Source organism: Pogona vitticeps, chromosome 1 (assembly GCF_051106095.1).
Source record: "Pogona vitticeps strain Pit_001003342236 chromosome 1, PviZW2.1, whole genome shotgun sequence".
NCBI classification, from domain to species: Eukaryota; Metazoa; Chordata; class Lepidosauria; order Squamata; family Agamidae; genus Pogona; species Pogona vitticeps.
The window spans coordinates 171,163,349-171,180,911 of NC_135783.1; the positions used below are offsets into that span (position 1 = coordinate 171,163,349).

General features: G+C 45.4%; 1 protein-coding gene across 9 annotated transcripts in view; it reads left to right on the forward strand.

The window, feature by feature from the left end:
* Positions 1-14,176, forward strand: part of DRC11 (dynein regulatory complex subunit 11) — a 204,306-nt gene extending 190,130 nt beyond the window's left edge. For all 9 annotated transcript variants that reach the window (XM_072977292.2, XM_072977271.2, XM_072977285.2 and 6 more), the window contains one exon: positions 13,080-14,176. In XM_072977292.2, coding sequence (XP_072833393.2) covers positions 13,080-13,241 — 162 coding nt within the window. In that variant the 3' untranslated portion in view covers positions 13,242-14,176. The remainder of the gene's footprint in view (positions 1-13,079) is intronic.
* Positions 14,177-17,563: the final 3,387 nt, after the last annotated feature.

Below are 17,563 nucleotides of genomic sequence, written 5' to 3' on the forward strand. Positions count from 1 at the left end.
CCGCAGCACTGGATAGTTGATGAGCGCCTGCTTCAACCTCTGGAACGCCTCCTCACAGTCGCTGGTCCACGGGATGCGGTCATCAGCCTTCTTCCTCGTCAGATCGGTCAGCGGAGCCGCAATCTCGCTAAACCTCGGGATGAACTTTCTGTAGTAGCCCACCAACCCAAGAAATGATTTGACTTTTTTCTTGGTGTTGGGTCTGGGCCAATCACGAACAGCTTCTATTTTGGCCTCCAGGGGTTTTATCACTCCTCCCCCTACCATGTGACCCAAGTATTTTATTTCTGGGCTACCCAGCTGACACTTGCTGGCCTTTACTGTTAGCCCTGCTGCACTTAACCTCTGCAGCACTAATTCCAGGTGTATCAGGTGATCTTCCCAGGTATTACTGAAGATCCCTATGTCGTCAATGTAGGCCACTGTAAAGTCACTGAGCCCTGCCAAGGTCTGGTCCATCAGCCTTTGGAATGTGGCTGGTGCATTTCTGAGACCAAAGCTCAGGACTCGAAACTCATAGAGACCAAAAGGGCTGCAAAAGGCAGTCTTTTCTTGATCCCTGGGATCAATTCTTAATTGGCAATATCCCTTTACCAGGTCCAATGATGAGATGAACCGACAACCCCCTATGGTTTCAATCAGGTTGTCTAGCCTGGGCATTGGGTAGGCATCAGGAGTGGTTACACGGTTTAATTTCCTGTAATCGACACAAAACCTAATGCTCCCATCAGGCTTGTCCACAAGGACTATCGGAGAGGACCAAGGACTAGAAGAGGGGACGATTATGTTCTCCCTAAGCATCTCGTCCAGCTCCTTCCGCACCTTGTCCCTATAGGGTCCCGTTACTCGGTATGGGGATACTGCCTGCGGGGGTGCATCCCCTGTGTGGATCCGATGCATCACTCCCTTCACTATCCCCGGCTTGTTGGAAAACAACTGTTGATATTTACTAAGCAGCATTTTTAGTTCTTGCTGCTGGTCTTGGGTGAGTGCAGGACTGATCTTTACCTCCTCTGGGTTGTATTTTACTTCCCCTCTACCCTCCCAGAAGGGTAATTCAGCTTCCTCACTCTCAGCTGCTTTTATCGCAAATAAAACCCTCTGTTCCCCTCTGTAGTAGGGTTTTAGGGCATTCACATGAACCACCCTCCTTGCTTGGTTCTCCTCCTGCTCTATAAGGTAGTTCAGGTCTGACATCTTGGAAATGACCCTATATGGTCCTGCCCATTTGAGCTGCAGTTTATTCTCTCTGCAGGGCCTAAGCCAAAGCACTTCCTCCCCTGGGTCAAAGTGCCTCTCTCTAGCTTTGTGGTCATACCATGTTTTCTGTCTGACCTTCTGAGCTTGCAGGTTTTCTGCTGCCAGCTCTAGATTTCTCTTTAGGTCATTCATCAAGGTGTCTATGTATGTCACAACGTCTTGTGGGTCATCCTGGGTGATCTGCTCCCAATTTTGTTTGATCAAATCAAGGGGCCCTTTCACCCTTCTCCCAAATAAAAGTTCAAATGGACTGAACCCGGTACTGGCTTGTGGCACTGATCGATAAGCAAACAAAAGGGATTGCAGCTTCTGGTCCCAATTGTTTGGATTCTCTGCCAAGTAAGCCCTAATCATGCGCATTAGAGTCCCATTGAACTTCTCAGTTAACCCATTACTTTCAGGATGATAGGCAGTGGTTTCCTTGTGCTTAATTCCACAGATTTGCCATAAGCGTTTCATGAGCTTTGATGTGAACGATGCGCCCAAATCTGTGATTATTTCTGAGGCAAATCCCATCCTGGACATATACCCCACCAAGGCATCTGCCACTGTGTTAGTTTCAATGTTAGTCAAGGGTATGGCTTCAGGGTACCTCGTGGCATGGTCCACAATGGTGAGAATGAACCTGTTCCCCCTCTTTGTGGCCTTGGGCAAAGGTCCCACAATATCCACCCCTATGCATTTGAACGGAGTGTCAATCACAGGCAAAGGGCACAACTTTGCTTTGGTCCTGTCGCGGCTATTCCCCTGCCTTTGACACACATCACATTGTTTACAGAACTCCCTGATCTGCTTCCCTATGTCAGGCCAGTAGAAATTCTGTGTGATTCTCTGCTGTGTTTTGTTCACCCCTAAGTGTGCAGCAAACATGTCAGATTGCCCCCTTTGTAAGATCATGGGGCGATACTTTTCAGGTACCACTAGCTGACTTCTGATCCCATCTCCCCCTTTTGAGATATTCCTCAGGGTCTCTCTATATAAAATCCCCTTTTTCTCCAGAAATCTCACTGGGGTTTCAGGTGTTAGCTGGGCGTCAGTCACCTGTTCAAAACACTTTTGGAGAGTGGCGTCTGCCTTTTGCTCTTGTCCAAATCTGCTGTCTGTGGTTAAGGTTTCCACCACAGCTTCTGAACTCCCCCCACCTGCTTCCGTCTCTGGCTCATCATTACCCCCCTGAACTGTCCCTGTGGTGGCTTGTGAACGTGTAATCACTAGCACCCGTTTCACATGTTCAGCCAGGTCATTTCCCACGAGCACGGCTGCTGGCAGAGTCGATGAAATTGCTAGCCGCCAAACGCCCCTCCAGCCTTGAAAGTTCACAGGTACCTCCGCTACTGGCAGAGAGATTACCTGCCCCTCAATCCCTGCCACCTTCATGCTCTCATTTGGGATTAGATATTCCCTAGGAATAATATCTGGATGGCACAGGGTCACCTGAGAACAAGTGTCCCGCAGCCCCCGATACTGACGGTCAAGTATTCCTACGTCCACCCCTGCTGTCTCAAACAACTGAGAATCTGTTCTCACCAGCAGGCAGCGCCTGACCTCTACAAGAGGACCATTTTCCTCAGCCTGATCAGCAGATGTAGCTGTTCCAGATTGAGTAGCCATGGCAACAGGCTCCCTCAGTGACAATGAGCCTTGCTCTTTCTGGACACAGAACACAGCTTTTGGCTTGGTCCCACTCGAATCCTGAGGCACAATTCCTTTTAGCTGCTTTAATTTCTCACACTCTGAGATTAGATGGCCCTTTCCCTGACAGAAATAACATTTTCTGGGGTATTTTGAGTCTTTCTCCTCTTGTTTTGGTTTTCCCTCCAAAATCTGAGGTCTTGGTTTCATGTCTGAGGGCTTCCCTTCACCATGGGCCCCTCCCCCTTGCTGGCTTTTCCCTGGTCCCTGAGAGTACTTGCTGTAGGTTTCTTTAGGTTTCCCCATCGCTTTCCCCTCACCCAAGGGCTTTCTTATTTGGTAAATAAAATCTGCGATCTCTGCTGCTTCTGCCACAGATTTTGGTTTCCTTTCCCTCACCTGGAATTTCAGTTCCCCATGCAGGACTGAATAGAACTGTTCCAGTGCTATCAAGTCTTTGAGCTGCTGAAAGGTCTCTGTCCCCTCCTGAGATAGCCATTTCTCTAGCAGCCTCACCAATTGGGACCCCACTTGGGTAAAAGTCTGCTCTGGTTTCTTTGTGAGGGACCTGAATCTTTGCCTCAGCTGTTCCGCATTTATCCCATGTCTTGCAAACACCAGTTTTTTAAACTCTGCAAAATCTCTCATCAGTTCCTGTGGCATCTCTGAATAAACCTCAGCCAGGCTACCACTGATTAAAGATCGCATGATGGTCATCTTCTCAGTTTCCCTCACTGAGAAGTCCACAAACGCTCTTTCCACTAGGAAAAAGAACACCTCACGACAATCTCCCTTGTGGTACACAGGGAATTTCTTCAGGTCAGCTTTAGACAATTGGCCTCCCTCAGAATCCCTATTGTTATTATTGTTCTGGTTCATCATTTCCAGTTTTCTTAATTCAAACGCCATTCTCTCTCTCTCCAATCTTTCTTCCCTTTCCATTCTCTCTCTCTCTAACTCAAATTGCCTTTGTTTCTCTCTTTCCCTTTCCTCCATTTCCCTCACCCTCAGTTCATGCTGTTGGGCTATGAGTATTTTTCTGAGTTCTGGGTTTTGCTCTCCTGTGCTGTCACCCTGCACTGAGCCAAATTCATCCTCAGAACCTTGGTCTACCTGGGGGTCTTTCACTTCACCCATTTCTGCCATTTGGCTTCGAGTCAAGGGCATAATCCCCCCTCAGAACAGGCTGCTTTAAAAAGTCAAGCCTCAAAATAAAACGACCACTTTTTTTTTTCCTCTTTTGCCTCAGAACCAGCTTTCCCTATAGATTGCTGCTGTCCTTCAGCACTACTTGCAACTGTAGCGAGTTAGAGTCTACCCCCCTCTGCTGGGCCTCTCAGCAGGCAGGCTAGATTACTGCTGTTTCACAGTTTTGCCTCAGCTTTTTTCCCGCCAAAAACAGGCTGCCTCAGAGCACCCTAATCTAGTCTCCCCAGTTGGCACGTTCTTCTACTAGCGCACCTCCCCGTGAGGTACACCTAGAAGATTACCTACGTGCCTCAGATTGTCCCTGACTAGACCCCCCTTGCTCTGGGCACACTTGCCAAGGCTTTGCTGGACCGCTGGACAACTGGACCAGTCGTATCCCACACGCTGGACACCAATCAATGTGACAAACCCAGACCTACTGGGATCTGCCACACGTTACACTAAGCTGCCACCAACCATTCCCTATAAGAAGTCACACAGACCAGGGATGGGTTTTCAACAAATAAAAGAATAAGGTTTATCTAAAACAACACACAGGGAAAATAAAATGATCAGGTGAATAAGATATAGTAACGTGGCTTAGTCTCATTCATACATGCACACAGTTTGGTTCACACAGAACCCTTAACTTGAAGCACAGACCCTGAACCTATCAGTTCTGGCTAACCATTCAGACACCTGAACCTATCAGGTTGGTACTGACACACAGTAGTACCCTGTCTGACACACAGACTCCCACACCAGCTTCTTCTTCCCAGTTGCTGCTTTGTCTCCTCCCAGCGTCTCCACACACGCTCCACATATATATACAGTACAGCCCCTCCTCCTGATGTCCCGCCTTCCACTCCCCATAGGATGGAACTTTCCCTCCAAACCCATGACAGACAGGTAACATCAGTGCTGTATGTAACAGGGGGAGGGTCGGAAGCATAGCCGGACTTCAGCCGGCTAAGAGGCCGGCAATTGGGCAGGAGGAGGTGGGAAGCTTCGCCCACCTCCTCCCGAGTGAACGCCGGGTTTTCAGCCGGCTGACAGGCCGGCGATCGGGCAGGAGGAGGTGGGAAGATTCCCCCACCTCCTCCCGAGCGAACACCGGGTTTTCAGCCGGCTGAAGTCCGGCTATGCTTCCGACCCTCCCCCCACAGCTTGGATCCGAGCCGCGGGGGGAGGGTGGTGGGATCCGGACGCCTTTCAGGCATCCCGGGCTTGGATCCCACCCGTCACCGGTTACCCATGGTTTGGGTAACCGGCAGGGGGTGAGATCCAAGCCCAGGATGCCTGAAAGGCATGCAGACCCCCCACTCTCCCCCCGCAGCTTGGATCCAAGCTGCGGCGGCTACCCCAGCCATGGCCGGACTCTAGGGAGTCCAGCCATGGCTGAGGTAACCGCCGCGGGTCAGATCCAAGCTGCGGGGGGAGGGAGAAAACCGGATAATCCGTTCCTATTAGAACGGATTATCCGGTTTTCAATGCATCTCTATGGGAAAACTCGTTTCACTTAACGATGTTTTCCCATAGCGATGTTTTTTTTAGAACGAATTAACCTCGCTATGCGAGGCACCACTGTACTAGCCATTTTCAAGGCATTCCATGCTTTCCTGCCAATCATTGCAAGCACTGCAGTCCAGGTTACCACAGACAGCACTACAGCGTTATATTACATGAACAAACAGGGAGGCAGGCACACATTCACTTCCCCTCCTCTACCTTGCTATATAATTCTGGGAGTGATGCCTGGACCACCACTTTTTTTTCTGATGGCAGTACACATTGCCACACAGGAGCAGACGAACTTTCCAGATGCACGAGTGGTCTCTTGATCATGACGTGTTTCTCCAGATCTGCAAAGAGTGGGGCCAACCCATTATAGACACTTTCGCTACAGAGATGAACAGAAAATGCACCAGTTACTTTTCCAGGGCGGGGATTGGCCGAGAATCCCTAGGAGACACCCCCATGGTATCTTGGATTATCCACCTCATCTATCTCTTCCCTCCAACACCACTCCTCTTGTGGACCAATGTCAGAATAAAACAGGACCACACCAACGCAATCCTAATTGCCCCATATTGGCCGAGGCAACCATGGTTCATGATGTTGACCTCCATGACATCTCAATCAATTTGGCCACCTTATCTCCCTCACCTCCCCACACAACACCAAGGCCAGACCTTACATCCCGACCTTCAGTCCCTACACTTGATGGCTTGGAGAATCCTACCTCAATAAACACTATCCTTTCCCATTCCAGGAAACCTACAAATCATCTCTACTCCTACAAATGTTTGGCTTTTCAAAAATTTGCAAAGAAACATGATCTTCCATCTGCACCAACTACTCTAAAAACAGTATTGCTCTTTCTCTCTTACTTATTTGATCTTCACTTATCTTTATCTACGCTGAAGTTATGTATGGCAGCTATTGTGGCACACCAATCTCAAGATTCGGATGCTGCTTTATTATTTCGGCATCCTATTTGAAAAGATTCCTCCAAGGAGTAGCCCACCTTAACCCTCCAAAACTGTCCCCTATACCTCAATGGTCGCTACATACCATCCTACAGCATCTCTCTCTCTTCCTCCCTTCAAACCTCTTGCCAATGTGACAGAGCGTCTGCTGTCATTTAAGGTTCTGTTTCTAGTGGCTATCACCTCTCTGCCCGTAGAGCGTCAGAACTTGCAGCTCTCTGTGTTGATCCTCCCATTCTACAGTCCCACCCAGATATGGTCACCCTATATCCAGACAGCTCCTTCCTTCCCAAGGTATCTACTGATTTTCACATCCGTCTACCAATCATTCTGCCTACTTTCTTTCCTAAACCATCCACTGGTGTTGAGAGATCACTCCACCTCTTGGACGTGCAGCATGCTCTTGCTTTCTACATCAAAAGGACCACTTCCTTTAGGAAGTCCAAGCATTTGTTTGTCTCTCCTCACCCACCTCACAGAGGAGAACAAATTTCTCCGCAAACCATTCGGCTAACTTACTCACTTGCCAACAATCCTCTTCCAGACAATGTCAAGGCTCATTCCAACAGGGCATTGGCAACATCTACTGCCTTTCTCAGAGGTGCCCCAGTCCACGATATTTGCAGGGCTCCCGCCTGGTTGACTCCGTCTACTTTTGCATCTCCTTATCAACTGGATATGCGTCTCAAGGCGGATGCGAGTTTTGGACACGTGGTTCTGTCTTCAGTTTTGCCATGACGTCCCTCCACTTATAAGGTAAGCTTGTTAGTCACCCATTCGTGTGCATTCCCAGAAACCACAAAGAAGAAAGAAAGGTTACTTACCTGTAACTCTGGTTCTTTGAGTGGTCATCTGTGAATTCACACTTCCCACCTGTCCTTCCCTCTGTCCGTCACGTCTGTCTCACTTTTTGAGCAGCAGCAGCTTTGGGGAACTGAGGTAATCACTATGACGGGTGGACCATGTGGGCTGGGGGGGGCAGTCCTAGCAATCTTTCAGCTCCAGAATATTCCGAGACCTCTGTGCAGGGACAGACTTAACCCATTAGTGTGAATTCACAGATGACCACTCAAAGAACCAGAGTTACAGGTAAGTAATCTCTCTTTCTTCCTCTTGTACCAGGTATAGCTTAAAAAAAAAACACTTTTTCTTACTTTAAGCTTCTCTGGCAAGTTTGAGCTGTAACACTCCTGACTTATCTACAAAGGTTGGCTACTTCTTTGTACTGATCCTTGGCTATTTGCCTCGCCGTCCATTTCCTATACCATCCCTTTTAAATCATCTGAAAGCTCCTGCCCTGATACATTCAGTTTCTTCAGATGGGTCCTACTTTTCTATCTTGTAGGAATTGTTTGTGACTGTGCCTTCAGTACCTCACCTTTAAGAAACTTCCATCTGTCACAGAATCTCTTTTCTAATTTTGATCATAGGATCTGATCCATTGTTTTTCACTGAAATAAACTTTCTCGGAGTCAGAGTGCACATCCTACTCGTCTTGGCTTCCCCTTTCACATGTAGGGCCAATCTCAAAAAGGCACATTGACTTCCATCTAAAATTCACATTTCCAACTTGCTGCGCAGTTCTTCCATGTTCGTGAGGATCCACTCCAAGACATCTGATAACTGGCAACATTCAGGAGAAATTTAGACAGCCACCTGGCAGATATCCTTTGATTTGTATTTTTGAAATGAGCATGGGGGTGGACTCAACAGCCTTATAAGACCCTTCCAGCTTCATTATTCTATGGTTCTATTGTTAAACTTTTCCATTATAGACAATATGTCCCTCCCACATGGGGTGGGGAGCTACAAGGGCAGTCACCAGGAGTGCAGATTTCTTAGTCGCATGCAGGCCACCCTGCCCAATGCACTCCCACAGCTACTCCTTATGCTCCTCTTCCCTCTCCTGGCAGTCCGGGTCCAAGCTGCCTGGGGCACTGGGCCCCCTGCTGCTAGCGTGGACCTCAAGCAGTTCCACAGCTCTTTCATGGCACCGCCACAGGGACTTCTCCTTCCCTACCCATGTGTTGCATTACAGACCTGAACCATGACCCAAAATATTTGCCTTGCCTCAGGTGCAGGCAACCCACACTACACCACTGTATCCTTCCTCTCTAAATGTTTGGTAGTCTGATCTAGGAGAACATGATCTAAATATTCAGTAGGGAGAGGATGTCTTTAGTAAATCCCCAGAATAATATCCCTGTTCTTTTTCTCTCCTTTTATTTTTACCCAAAAGCTCACCACCAGCATTCTATGTTCTATCTGACATATGTCCTCATAGTTGCACACATTTTTACACACACTTTTATTCTTTACGTCTTCCTGTTTAGTCTCTTCCTTTTGAATATGTCACATCCTTCAGTTCCAGTCATGAGTCTTATTCCACCAGGTTTTGGAAATGCCTATTAAACCACATTTTCATCCTGTATTAAGATATCAAGGTTATCTTGTTTCTTTCCCAAGCTCTGTGCGTTGTTGTTGTTACATGCCATCAGGTTACCACCAACCTACGGCAGCCCTATGAATGAGTGAACTCAAAAATGTCCTTTCCTCGACAGCCCTGCCCAGCTCTTGTAAACTCAAGGCTTCAGTTAATCTATCTCCTGCTTGGTCTTCTTCTGTTTCTGCTGCCTTCAACCTTTCCCAACTTTATTTTTCTCTCTCTAGAGAATCCTGCCTTCCCATGCTGTGTCCAATGTGGAACAACCTCGGTTTCAACAGTTTTGCCTACAGAGGTAGTTCAGGCTTGATTTGATGTGAGACCCACTTATTCATCTTTCTGGCAGTCCAAACGAAAAGGGGAATTGCTGAAAAGCACTATTTTGCCCTCTAGTGGTCAAGACTATTGTACTATGGTGGGCAAGAATCCCGTAGAAGAAATGGAGGAGCCCTCAAAGTCAACAGAAGAGTGGGAAAAGCTGTAATGGGATACAATCTCAAAAATGATAGAATGATATCAATACAAATCCAAGGCAGACCTTTCAACATCACAATAATCCAAGTTTATGCACCAACCACCATTGCTGAGGAGACTGAAATTGAACAATTTTATGAAGATTTACAACACCTTTTAGAACTGACACCAAAGAAAGATGATGTTCTCATTCTAGGGGAATGGAATGCTAAAGTAGGGAGCCAAGAAATAAAAGGAACAACAGGGAAGTTTGGCCTTGGAGTTCAAAACGAAGCAGGGCAAAGGCTAATAGAGTTTTGTCAAGAGAACAGGCCGGTCATCATAAACACTCTTTTCCAACAACACGAGGCGGCTCTACATGTGGAAATCACCAGATGGGCAATACCATAATCAGATTGATTATATTTTCTGCAACCAAAGATGGAGAAGCTCTACACAGACAGGAAAAACAAGACCTGGAGCTGATTGTGGCTCTGACCATCAGCTTCTAATAGAAAAATTCAAACTCAAACTGAAGACAGTAGGAAAAACCACTGGGCTAGTCAGGTATAATCTAAACCAAATCCCTTATGAATACACAGTGGAAGTGAAGAACAGGAACTAGATTTGGTGTGCAGAGTGCCTGAAGAACTATGGATGGAGGCTCGTAACATTGTACAGGAGGCAGCAACAAAAGCCATCCCAAAGAAAAGGAAATGCAAGAAAGCAAAGTGGTTGTCCAACGAGGCCTTACAAATAGCAGAAAAGAGAAGGGAAACAAAATGCAAAGGAGATAAGGAAAGCTACAGAAAATTGACTGCAGATTTCCAAAGAATAGCAAGGAGAGACAAGAGGGCCTTCTTAAATAAACAGTGCAAAGATATAGAAGAAAATAATAAAAATGGAAAAACCAGAGATCTGTTCAAGAAAAATGGAGATATCAAAGGAACATTTTGTGCAAAGATAGACATGATAAAGGACAAAAATGCTATGGATGTAACAGAAGCAGAAGATATCAAGAAGAGATGGCAAGAATACACAGAGGAATTATACCAGAAAGATCTGGATGTCCCGGACAACCCAGATAGTGTGTTTGCTGACCTTGAGCCAGACATCCTGGAGAATGAAGTCAAGTGGGCCTTAGAAAGCCTGGCTAACAAGAAGGCCAGTGGAGGTGATGGCATTCCAGTTGAACTATTTAAAATCTTAAAAGATTAGGCTGTTAAGGTGCTACATTCAATATGCCAGCATATTTGGAAAATTCAGCAATGGCCCGAGGATTGGAAAAGATCAGTCTACATCCCAATCCCAACGAAGGGCAGGGCCAAAGAATGCTCCAACTACCGTACAATTGCACTCATTTCACATGCTAGCAAGGTTATGCTCAAAATCCTCCAAGGCAGGCTTCAGTAGTATGTGGACCAAGAACTCCCAGAAATACAAGCTGGATTTCAAAGGGGCAGAGGAATTAGAGACCAAATTGCTAACATGCACTGGATTATGGAGAAAGCCAGAAAGTTCCAGAAAAACATCTACTTCTGCTTCATTGACTACACAAAAGCCTTTGACTGTGTCCGTCGCAACAAACTATGGCACAGAGTGCTGTCTGAAGATGCCGGCCACAGAGACTGGCGAAACGTTAGGAAGAATAACTTTCAGAACATGGCCAAAGAGCCCAAAAAACCCACAATAACCATTAGATCCCAGCCATGAAAGCCTTCACGAATACATTAAACTTTGGCAAGTTCTTAAAGAAATGGGAGTGCCTGACCACCTTATCTATCTTCTGAGAAATCTATATGTGGAACAAGAAGCAGCAGTTAGAACTGCATATGGAACAACTGATTGGTTCAAAAGGAAAGGAGTATGTCAAGGCTGTATATTGTCCCCCGCTTATTTAACTTATATGCAGAACAGATTATACGAAAGGCAGGACTGGATGAATCCCAAACTGGAATTAAGATTGTCAGAAGAAATATCAACAACCTCAGATATGCAGATGATACCACTCTGATGGCAGAAAGTGAGGAGGAATTAAAGAACCTCTTAATGAGAGTGAAAGAGGAGAGTGCAAAAACGGTCTGAAGGTCAACATAAAAAAAAACTAAGATCATGGCCACTGGTCCCATCACCTCCTGGGAAATAGAAGGGGAAGATATGGAGGCAGTGACAGATTTTACTTTCTTGGGGTTCATGATCACTGCAGATGGAGACAGCAGCCACGAAATTAAAAGACGCCTGCTTCTTGGGAGGAAAGCGATGACAAACCTTGACAGCATCTTAAAAAGCAGAGACATCACCTTGCTGACAAAGGTCCGCATAGTCAAAGCTATGGTTTTTCCTCTAGTGATGTACGGAAATGAGAGCTGGACCATAAAGAAGGCTGATTGCCAAAAAAAAGAGATGCTTTTGAATTGTGGTGCTGGAGGAGGCTCTTGAGAGTCCCCTGGACTGCAAGGAGAACAAACCTATCAATTCTGAAGGAAATCAACCCTGAGTGCTCACTGAAAGGACAGATCCTGAAGCTGAGGCTCCAATACTTTGGCTATCTCATGAGAGGAGAAATCTCCCTGGAAAAGATCCTGATGTTGGGAAAGTGCGAAGGCAAAAGGAGAAGGGGACATCAGAGGACAAGATGGGTGGACAGTGTCATCGAAGTGACCAACATAAATTTGACCCAACTCTGGGAGCAGTGGAAGACAGGAGGGCCTGGCGTGCTCTGCTCCATGGGGTCATGAAGAGTCGGACACGACTTAACAACTAAACAACAAAAGTGGTCAAAAATATTCTTTCACAATTAAACACTTCGGCAGACAGAAAAATTGTCTCCATGCCCCTGGAAGATGGATGGTCTGTTCACCCTGTAACATTTTTTTTCAAAAATTAAAAAATAAAATTGGATATGGGACACTGGGGAGCCCCTGGGTGCTGGGATGACTGCATTTGCCCACAGGCTGCATGTTGCCTTCTTTTATCCTAGTATTATGTACTTGGAGCAGAACACACAGTTGTAATCAAACCATTAACCACAAAGCAACAGACAGCCTTTTTTGCCTCTTCCACCAATACCATGCAAAATGTCCTTGTTTACTCACCCAATTCACAAGCTTCTGCTCACTAGTCCAAATCTATTCTTTAAAATAGATTTCACACTAGAAGAACAGCTTTAATTGATACTCTCCACTTATTTTTTGTAAATGTTAGGGAATCATGCAACAGTGTTTTTTTTAAAAAAAAAATTAAAAAAACACTCCAAAATCAGATAGCCATACTCACTTGTACATCTTGCTGCACTGTCAAATATCAAAGATAAGTTTCAAGTAGAGGAACACACCCTGTGAAACAAGGTTGATCACAAAGATGGTAATGGTATCATAACTATAGCAACTTGAGTACTGCAGCTATGTATTCATGTTAATGAGCCACTTCAAAAAGATGATTGCTAGTGTTCTTGTTATAATAGCATTCTCAGGAGAACTAAAATTGTGATGCTGCTTCTCAACAAGCTGCCTACAATTAGGGTTCTTGTAAGAAAAATACTATCACAGACAGAAAAAGAAATGTTACTTGCATACTTTCAGACTCCTTAAAATATGTTTCAATTTGATTTGCAGGCTTGGTATGCAAAGACTCCTTTGGGAAAAGCACGAATCAAGTCAATGACAGAGAAAGAAGACACTGGAAAGGGAAAAGGAAAAGGAAAAGGAAAGGACAAGGGAAAAGAGAAAGAGAAAAAAAAGGAAGGCAAGAAGGGCAAGAAGAAGAAGAAGAAATAGGAATAATTTTATTGAATTTTATTGAATTCCTTTTAATACATAGCACAGTTACAGACTTATAATCTGTTGCTGGGGAGAGCAACTATTGGGAAGAACACCTGAAATTTCAGGTTTCTGCCTGACTTCACTACAGCTTGTATCTAAAAATGTTCTGTTAAGTAAGGCATCAGTGTGACATTTAATCCCTTCAGGGTAAACTAGTGACCACTGAATTTCACTCTTATAACTTAGGCTACTTTTTATAAATTTATCAAGAGCCAGATAGGGAATAGCAGTTCTTCAAAAGATATTATTAAATCAAAAGCCTAAAAATGTGATTGCACCTTCTTTGTTTGGTAAACTGCGGTAGGGTGAACATCTTGGGGCCGTCCACATGTAGTTGACCTGCAAGTCCTATTCTCCGTCGCCATTGGTGATCTGAACTAGGGCTGAAGGGTGGAGATCCCTGATATATGAGCAAGATGCTTCCCCACAGGAGTATGCAGCATGTGCAGACAACGGTGTTGCCCTAGAATCAAGAGCCTGATTTTTTAGCCTCTCATTTCTTGATGAGCACATTAGCAGCCCAGGGGACAGGAGTTCTCATATCCCCATGTCCTGAGCTTCAGGAAGTTACAACAATGGGAGAGTTAAAGGTGGAAGGAGATACAGGGGACTTGCATAGACCTCTCATGCTCATGCTATCTACACATAATGTGGTGAAGGGAACATATTATAACATGTGGGGAGGCACAGGAATAGGGAACTCGTTTCAGTGCTCTAGGAATCATTTCATGAATGGAAGTGGAACCTTTTACATGACATGTTTATGCTTCATAAAACTATTTCATTACTTGTATTACACTTTCTAATCTGTATACTACTCAGTTCCACTTATTCAAATATATAAAATGCTTAATTGTTGTACTTTTCAATAAAAGGTTTACAGCTAATAACATTTGTGTCAATACAATGTAGTCTCCTGAATGAATATTTACATGTAAGAAATCAGTAATCTTCAGCACGTGCATTTCCCCACATTAATAATTCTGTGGCTTTTTCTGTGCTTTTCCTTCACTCCAGGAAGTCAGCACTTAGCCTCTGTGTTAGTCATGCACCGTGCCATCGTGCCAATACAAGGGCTATGCCCACCTGGCAAAGCTATTGCTTATATATTGCATATAGTATGAAGGCTGAGCATCCACTCTGTCCTCTTCTCACTGTCTCTGCTGGTCCACCAGGTACAAGAGGAAGTAGTTGGACCAAGTGCTTGGAATTTTGGAGGTGTTGACTGATAGGTTTATTACTGGTGTCTTCTTGCTCTGCCAGCCTCCCTTCCTTCCTCTCCAGCTACCTCTGCTTGTCTGCATTTTTGATCAACTGTTGCCCATCTAGCTATTTTGCTGGTGCAAATAACAGTATTTGAACTCCTGGCACAATGATGTGTACAGTGCTCATCATCGGGGGAATTGTGCCCTCGTGGCAATTGTGCTACCTAATAACAATTCCTTTATCTAGATATCAGCACTGCCTCTCTCAGTCCATGCCTGGCTATTTCAGGGTGAAGTAGCCAGGCCCCTTGAGCAGCATCTCATGCCATTTTGCAGAGTAGAGTTTTAGTGGACCCTGGTGCTCGCTGCTGTTCCCTTTGCTTTGCCAGCCTCCTCCACTAGAAGCTTCCTATTCACTCTGCTGCCCTCCAGGACTGCCACTTGTCTCATTGCTCCTCCACCAGCTGTCTCCCACTCTCCTGCCTCCTGCTACATAGATAGTTATTCTCTAGCTGTGTTTAGCCTTGGCCAAGACCTCGTCTCCCACCTCTTAGCATAGTAGTGCTGTTCAACATCAGAGGCACTGTGCCCAACTTACAATGATGTGGCTTGCTTACCTCCTGCTAGCTGTCTCTCCATCTGCCAATCTCTGCATGGCATTCTCTTCCACCAGCACCACCTGCCTCATTGCTGTGCCAGCCTTGCAGGTGTTTCTCACTAGTTACGTTGCATCGTGGTGTGAAATTCCAGGTTCACCTGTTGTCTAGCATGGTAGAGATTCAGGGGGTTTCCAGATCCTGACAAGCACAGCCCTTGGGGACCATGACCAGCTGGAAAAGGTGTTGTTTATTCGTAGTTAGGTACCTGTCTCTGACTTTCTCTGTGGGCAGCTGCTTGTCTGCTCCTTCTCAGCCCCCAAATGCCACCTGCCACCTCCCATATGGCCACCTAGCTGCTCTTTCAGTGCAAGTCTCCAGATTGCCTTTGCCTCACTCAACTGAAGTAAACTTTCAATGCATGTTGATTTTTACATGGCTGCAGCTTTACTTTACTTGTAAATTAGTGATAAACCATCAAAGGCTTTGCCTGGATCATGTCTGAAAAAATCAACTGAGTAATAAAACGTGTTATTAATTCTTCCTCAGTGAGACTGGCATGTAGAACTACACTTACGCAATTTGCTGTGAAGGGTGGGGCGTCACCCCACTTAGATCTGTGATAGATAAAGAGCATTGAGTGAGATGGAGGGATTGATTGAAAAGAAAACACACCTAAATGGGTAGCAGATGAAGGTCACTCACCAGGTTATGGTGAGAAGCAAGGTATTTCTTTCTAAGCTACATCAAATTCTGGTAGATTGTAATTCTTCTTGGTATATCTATCCATTTGAGTCCCGAGCTACAGTACTCAAGGGACTGGATGAATCCCTTATGGATTCCCTCTTGGCAGAGGAAGGCCTATTCTATAGTTCTTACTAAAACAAAGGAAGAAATGCAGATGGGTGGCTGTGTGGGGGGGTGCCTATCTGCAGCCACCCCCGATAGGCAGAATGGTGTTTTGTTTTTCAGGGTTTTTTGTTTTTTGGTAATAGGAAGGATAAATAAAAACAGGTAAATATTCATCCCTTCATATTCATGGGGGTCTCTGGAACCCATGAATATGAAGGGATGAATATTTAACGGATCGGCTATTTTTTTTTAAAAAACCCAATCCGTTTTTATATTCGTCCCCATCTCTAGTCACAATTCCACGTGGCCCCTGCTTGTTTCACCAAACAAAGAGTTCATGCTACGTGCCCCTGAGCTACCACCAGTTGATTACATCAACATTACCTATTATTAATGATAGATGTCCAGGCTATATGTCATTTTAAAAGAACCAAATAGAAATTGTTTATTGTTACAGATGTTGATAGAATAAGCAATGTTGTTGACCCTTAAACAAACATTCTCCTTTATCACTCTCAACCACCACTCTCCCACCCAAACTCCTAAACTTTCTCTTAATTTCTCTCTCAAAACCCTATCTAAAATTCCTCCTCCTGCTGCTGAGTCTCTTATACCTTGTGACCCCGCCCCTCCAGCACTCCCATTGGTCTATGCAAATAGCATATGAATATTCATGACCTGGGCAAATATCACAGGCACAAACCACTGGTTTGGTGGTTTGGTGCTGTTAGTTTCCTGGCCAAAAAACTGATGTGCTGTTCAGCATCCTATCCCTCCAGTGGGTGCCCACTCAGCAGCAACACCTGGAGGAGGCACAGTGGGGCACTGCCAACAGGTGGGTGCCCCCCAGAGGAGATGGGGCACTAAACCATAGATCAGCTGTTGGGCAGGGAAACAAACCACACCAAGATGGGTTCATGCCCATCTCTAACCATAGCTACAGACCTGATGAAGTGGCAACACCTGCAACAGGAGTGAGACGAGAATGTCCAAAGAATGCCCAACCAATCTTTTAATTCCATTATCACCAGCATTTGGGATTTGTATCTGTTATTGTGAGCACATTTAAGGTGCTTAGTCCGAAATAATGTAAGAGTTGGAGATTGGGGGTGGGGGGTTGGGGGTGGGAGTAGACATGTAATATCTCCCTGACATCCCCATCCATCTGGATTTCCTGCAGACCTTCATAAGTGCAAAAATCTACATAGACACTGAATGTGCTTATAGCATTTCCATGATCAGCAGTTCGGATAACGAAGAGAAAAGAAGACTCAGGGGTCGGGGGAAAGATATGAGAAAAGAAGACCGGAGTGAAATATGATAGCACTTTTCAAATATTTGAAAGACTGTCATACATAGGAGAGGCAAGATCTGTTCTCAATCATTCCAGAGTGCAGGACATGTAATAATGGGCTCAAGTTACAGGAAGGCAGATATCAGCTGAATGTCAGGAAAAATGGCCTAACAGTATGACAATGGAACCATTTACCTCAGGAGATGGTGACTGCTCCAACACTAAAGGCATTCAAGAGTGGTCGCAAGACCAGATAGGCGGGGTATAAATAAAGAGAAAATTGGAATACCATCTGTCAGATCTGCTTCGATTTGGATTCCTGCACGTAGC